At 51.9% G+C, this 6,000-nt stretch overlaps 1 protein-coding gene across 1 annotated transcript in view; it reads right to left on the minus strand.

Annotated features, from left to right (window-relative positions):
* ANKS6 (ankyrin repeat and sterile alpha motif domain containing 6) overlaps positions 1 to 6,000 on the minus strand; it is a 47,283-nt gene that overhangs the window by 38,604 nt on the left and 2,679 nt on the right. Inside the window, exons 3-4 of the mRNA XM_034665562.1 lie at positions 5,804 to 6,000; positions 990 to 1,492 (exon numbers count right to left, since the gene is read on the minus strand). Of these exons, the coding sequence (XP_034521453.1) occupies positions 990 to 1,492; positions 5,804 to 6,000 (700 nt within the window). The remainder of the gene's footprint in view (positions 1 to 989; positions 1,493 to 5,803) is intronic.

Genomic DNA, 6,000 nt, shown 5'->3' on the forward strand with positions numbered 1-6,000 from the left:
GCAGAGCAGTTCTGGGGACCCTGCCCAAGCCCAAGGAACAACCACAGGGGGGTGGGGGGTTCCCTGTCCTGTAGCTAATGTGAGGGAGAGAACTGGAGGTCTTCCAGGTGAATTTCTTGCATCTCATTAAAATAGCTAGGGGCTAATGGTTATTTATTTAATAATCTATCATTAATAACACAGCTTTTGCCATTGCTGCTGTCCTACCTGGAGGCTTTTCCCTGACAGCCTGTTTGGAGCACTCCCTCAGCTCCTACAAGCCAGCTGCAATCTCACCTGCTCCAAGAGGCCAACCACCAGGGGCAGCCTGCATTGCCCCAATCTCCACTCCCAAACCTCAACCTTGCCCGTTCCTCCCCCCACCATGGTACTGCCCACCTACTGTACCACGTATTTTATGTTTCTATCTTGTTTCTTGCCTGTCTCCCCCATAGAGGTCAAGGTCTTCACAGGCAGAGGGCACATTGTTCTAGAGCAGGGGTTGGCAAACTACAATCCTGGGCCAAATCTGCTCCCCAGCCTGTTTTGGTAATTATAGTTTTATTGGAACACAGCCATACCCACTCATTGATATATAATGTATGGCTGCTTTCACTCTAGCAGAATTGGGTGGTTCTAGAAGACAGAGGCTGGCCCACAAAGTCTAAAATATTTACTACCTGGTCCTTTCCAGAAAAAGTCTGCTGACCCCTGTTCTAGAAAGATCCCAGAACCTCCTGAATCAGAATCATCTGGTTGGAAACGAGGGGCCTTGCCATGGGGGTTCCAGGCTCTTCCCCACAGATACCAAATGGTCCAGGAAGCTGCAAGTAATAGGCACTCCCAACTGATTCTTATGCACAGCATATCTTAAGTTCCGTAGGCCAGAATCTGATCTGTGCATGCCCTCTGGTTGGGCAATCCTCAGCATTTGTCATTTAAACACAATTTAGGGTCCTCTGTGAAGCCAGAGCAGGGGAAGGGAAGGGCTAGTGGTGGCACAGCCTGACCTGTCTTGGGCCTGACCGTGGTCAGTGGGTCCAGGTAATCTGCAAGGTCCCTATGCTTGCGGTCAAGTGCAACCTCGAAGGCGGTCTTCTCCAACACACTGAGGTGGTCAGGGTTGGCCCCCTTCTCTACCAGCTGCTGGGCCACGCCAAGCCTCCCGATGAGTGCCGACAGCATCAGTGGGCTCCAGCCCACAGTTCGGGCCACGTGGTTGGGGTCCGCACCCCACTCCATCAGCAGACGCACCACGGCCTCATGCCCGTGCTGGATGGCAGCCATCAGGGCTGTGATGTCCAACAGCTCGTCCCTGCTGTCCCCTGCCCCTGGCTGCTCGCTGGAGGGGTTGTGATGGTCCACAAAGGCACCAGCTTCCAGGAGCAGCTTCACCACGCCCAGGTGGCCACCCCGAGAGGCCACAGTGAGCACACTGGCCCCTAGCCGGTTCTGGGCATTGACATCAGCCCCATGATCCAAAAGGAGGTGTGCCACACTCACGTGCCCAAATCTGCCAGAGGAAGACGGAGAATTAGTGATGCTAACATGGAGCACTGACACGGAGACAACAACTTACATAATCCTCACTTGTCAGTAATTATTAAAGCCATAATAATAGCTACTTATAATAAAAGGTCTTCTTCTGGAGCCAGACACTGTGCTGGCCCCGCACGTCCACTATCGCAAAGGTGAACAACTGCTCTGTCTAGGTTCAAATCCAGCTCTGCTGATCACTAGCTATAAGACCTTGAGAAAGAACTTTAGCTTCTTCAGGCCTTCACTGGCTCATGTGTAAAATAGGGATATAACTGTATCTACTTCAAGGGCTGCTGAGGGTTAAATGAGTTACTATATATAAATATATAATATATAAAGCACTCAGAACAGTGCTTGGCCAAAGGAGCACTGCATAGGTGTTAGATACCAAGCATTTTACCTTCCACATTACACTAAGTACCAAAGTCACCCAGCTAGTAAGAGATGGTGTCAGGTTCAGAACCCAGGTCTGTCTGAATTCTGATGCCCTCGCCCTTTCCTCTATACCATGCTGCTTCCCACATCTCAGAGAGTTGTTTTTATTCTGCTTTGTAGCCTTGTAATCTACTTCTCTGCCGGCGCAGACTCCCGTGGGCAGGGCTCATGTCTGACTCATGCCTACCCATCCCCAAACGCACACAGAAGGTCCTTCAAGATGAGCCAGCGCACCCCATGCCAAGAGGTGTAGCCCAGCTGTGGTTAGCAGAGATGGGCTCAGGCACCTCTCACCAGAGGCCTGCTGCCACCTGCTGGCAGGAATGCCGGCCGCCAGGGGCTAAGAACTGGGCGCGGGGCCAAGCCCTCCTCCAGGAAGCTTGTGCTGACCTGGGAGACAGGCATGCGACCACCAACTCACTCCAAAACCAGGAAACAGATGCCTCTTCCCAGCAAAATCTCTGCCTTCTTTTGCCACCAGAGGGCAGAAAAGATCCGTTTTGCAGGGTTTGGGTTGGCGCGCTGGCTCAGAGCTGCGAGTGTCAGAGCTGGAAGGAGCCTTGGACTAACCGGGAAAGAATGGCGAGAGCAGGCCGGTCGCGCCAGACCACAACGCCTGCATAGCATCTGCAGCTGCGAGGCCGCGTTTTGAATCTCTTGCGGCCTTGCCCTCCTTTCCGGAAGTGAGTTTCGTACCTCCTGTAAACCTAGGTCCTCCCTTCTCCCTGTGGAGGCAGAGCCAAGGCCAAACTCTGACCCGAACTTAAAATACCTTCAGAGACGTGAACCTTAACAGCACCGGGTCACCTCAGCCTCTGGAGGGAGAGCTGGTAAACTGGCTCCTTCAGCTGTAGGGGGACCGGGCCTGCCCCTCCTCCTCTCCAAGAGCAAAGGGCGAGCACAAAATGCCAGAAACTCAAATGCAGAAAGCTGCAACCCTGTCCTGTCTCCCTGCCTCCAGTCTTGTTCCTTCCTGCCCATCATCCATGGTAGGGTTGTCCAAACCTAAAATGATATTCCCCAAACCCAAACCTGACGGTCACTCCCCAGCTTCCCACTGCCTGAAGAGGCCTATCCACCCTGACTCAGTCAACTTCATTTCCGCCCAACCCCCACGTCAGCCCCTCCACGCAGACCCCGTACTCACCAAATTCCACTCCTCCCACAACTTTGCCTTTGCCATCCGGCCTCTCTGCCCAGAGTACCCTCCTACCTGTCTCTCCTAGGTAAACCCTTCATCCTGCTTCAGGATTCAGCTCAGAGCTCACCTCCTCTGAGCAGCTTCCAGACCCCCCTTTAGTTCAGGTGTCCTTCATATGGGCACCCGAAATCCCTGGTCCTTGCCTCTAGGATGCGTCTAAGCCTTCCTTCTACAATTATGTCTGCCTGTTAGACTGTGTGCTCTCCGGGGACAGGACTGATGGCTGACTGACAGTGAGGCCCAGTAGATCCTGTCACATGAATGACTGGCATAACCAAGCAGAGGATGGTCTGGAGACAGGCCATGGAAAGGACTAGAGAACTCCTGTATCCTCCAAGGAAGTTGAGAATTTTTAAAGACCACACTATTTAGTTATCAAGCGTAAAATAAAATCTAGTAGAATTCCTCACAGCAAATTAAAAGGTATTGTCACATTTTTATCTCATTTGATCTTAATAAACTCTGAAATAAACTGATAATGCCCATTTCACAGTTGAGGAAACTGAAAATTTGAATGGAAAGCAGAGCCTCTCCTTTTGTGTTTTTTTTTTTTTTTAAGATTTTATTTATTTATTTGACAAAGAGAGAGACAGCCAGTGAGAGAGGGAACCCAAGCAGGGGGAGTGGGAGAGGAAGAAGCAGGCTCCCAGCAGAGGAGCCTGATGTGGGGCTCAATCCCAGAACGCCAGGATCACGACCTGAGCCAAAGGCAGACGCCACCCAGGCGCCCCAGAGCCTCTCCTTTTGAAAGTGACAAGAGTCAAAACTTGAATCTAGGCCCTAAAATCCCAAACCCCAGATCTTCTGGTATAAAACATTATCAGACAGAAAGAAAAGGAGAGAATTTGAACAGAAATGCTGACATTTGGAATACTTTCTGAACCAATGGGTAGCCCAAGAGGTCGTTCAATTAGGCTGAAAACATAAAAGAATTCAAGGTAGGGCTGAGATAATTTTGTGGATGCTAAGTTTCTAATAGGTAATTACTGAGGACAGGGAAGTGTGGGGCTTTCTGAACAGCTGCTGTGATTACCAATTAATTTCGGCAATTAACACCTGTGTTTAAAGACCTGGCACAAACTCCTACCACCCAAAGCACTGGGCAGAGAGGACACACTGGCAGGCAGAGAAAGGAAGGGCAGAAGGAAAGTAAAGAGGCCAAGGTTGAAGTTAGGGCCAAAGTAAACACCATGCAACCTGTCCCTTTAGCACTTGGCCAATTTGGTGAGTAGCTTCCCTGGGGCCAACACCAAGAGAAAACAGTGGGTTTTAGGATTCGTGGCCAAGACCAGAGGCTGGAGCCACCCATCTGGGTGTGTATGTGGCTCTGCCACTTTCTAGCTGTGTGGCCTTGGGCAAGTTAACTCTCTGAGCGTCAATTCCTCATCTGTAAAATGGAGGTGACAACAGTACCTACACAGCCTAAGATTTCTGTGGATTGAATGAGTTACTTCACTTAAAGCACTGAACGCTGTGCTTGACACAAAAGGTGCCCGACAAAGCTTATCATTTTCAGAATAGCATAAAATGTGAATGTAACCATTTCTGATACTAAAACACCCACCAGAGACCAAACTGAAGGGTGGGCGGGGCCTAAGAGGATGGCCAACAGGGGTGAGTGACTTAACTGTATACCAGAGTTCCTTCCCAGGAAGGGCTTCAAGTCTTGTTCATCCTGCTTCCTGAGTACATCTCAAACATCTCATTGCTCTCCTCTGCTGTCTCTGCTCTGGTCCAGGCTACCATCACCTCTCCCTAAACTGCTGCAATCTCCTGCAAACCAGGCTAACTCTAGCCCATCCCTCCAACCTGTCTTCACACTGCAGTGAACATGATCTTTCCAAAACATAAATCTGATTCTGTCACTCATTCTGCCTAGAACCTTCTATTACTCCCCAGTGCCCTTAGGATAGCTCATCTTTCTCAGTCCTGCCACATGGCATCTGCCTCCTCTCCAGGGGAGGCTCCTCTCCCACTACTTCCAGCCCTCTCCTAGCACTGACATCGTTCTAGCAGTCCTGCCGATGCCTTATGTTCACTTTTGCTTTCAAACCTTTGCGTGGGCCTCCTATCACCCCGTCCCCACCTCCCACTTCTTCTGTCCTTGTTAATTCTTATGGAGTCTTGACCTGAATATATACATCATTCTTACCAAAAACCTTCCTCCACTTCCCCAAACTGGGTCTGCCAACCCCAGGGCTCTCTGCCCTTTCCCCATCAAGCCTGTCTCTTGTCTGGCCTGCCCACTGGCGCGTGAGCTGCTCCTGGTCCACACTATGCCTGGCTCCCAGTGTCCCCGTCGCCCAGGGTAGGGTGGGTAGGTAAGTAGGTTCTTAGGAAACTCATGTTGCAAGAAGTAATGAATGAACACCTCTAAGATGATGTGTCTCTAAGATTCTATTCAACGCGGTCTTCAGATTGTTTCGAAAGGCCCACTGTTTCTAAGATTCTGATTGTATTATTAAAAGCGCTCCCACTTCTTGTAGCATCCCAAGCTGCTCAAAGTTTACCATTCCAGCTCTCTCGAACGAGTCCCTGACTCGTTACCACCCGGGCCGTCTGCAGGGGCGCCAGGCAGGGCCGGCCACCTGAGACCGCCTGGCCCCGGGGACGGCCGGACACCACCCCTGGGGATCCCGGGCCCCTCACCTGGCTGCCTGCATGAGCGCGCTCCAGCCGTAGTGGTTGCGGCTGTTGACCGAGGCGCCGCGGCGCAGCAAGAAGCGCACCAGCGGCTCGTGGCCCCCGGCCGCGGCGAACTGCAGCGCCGTGTTACCCGCCTCGTCCGAGCAGTCCACGGCCACTGGCGCTCCTGCCGCTGCCGCCGCCGCCCCGGGCCCGGCCGC

The sequence above is a fragment of the Ailuropoda melanoleuca genome, chromosome 7 (assembly GCF_002007445.2).
Source record: "Ailuropoda melanoleuca isolate Jingjing chromosome 7, ASM200744v2, whole genome shotgun sequence".
Lineage (NCBI taxonomy): Eukaryota > Metazoa > Chordata > Mammalia > Carnivora > Ursidae > Ailuropoda > Ailuropoda melanoleuca.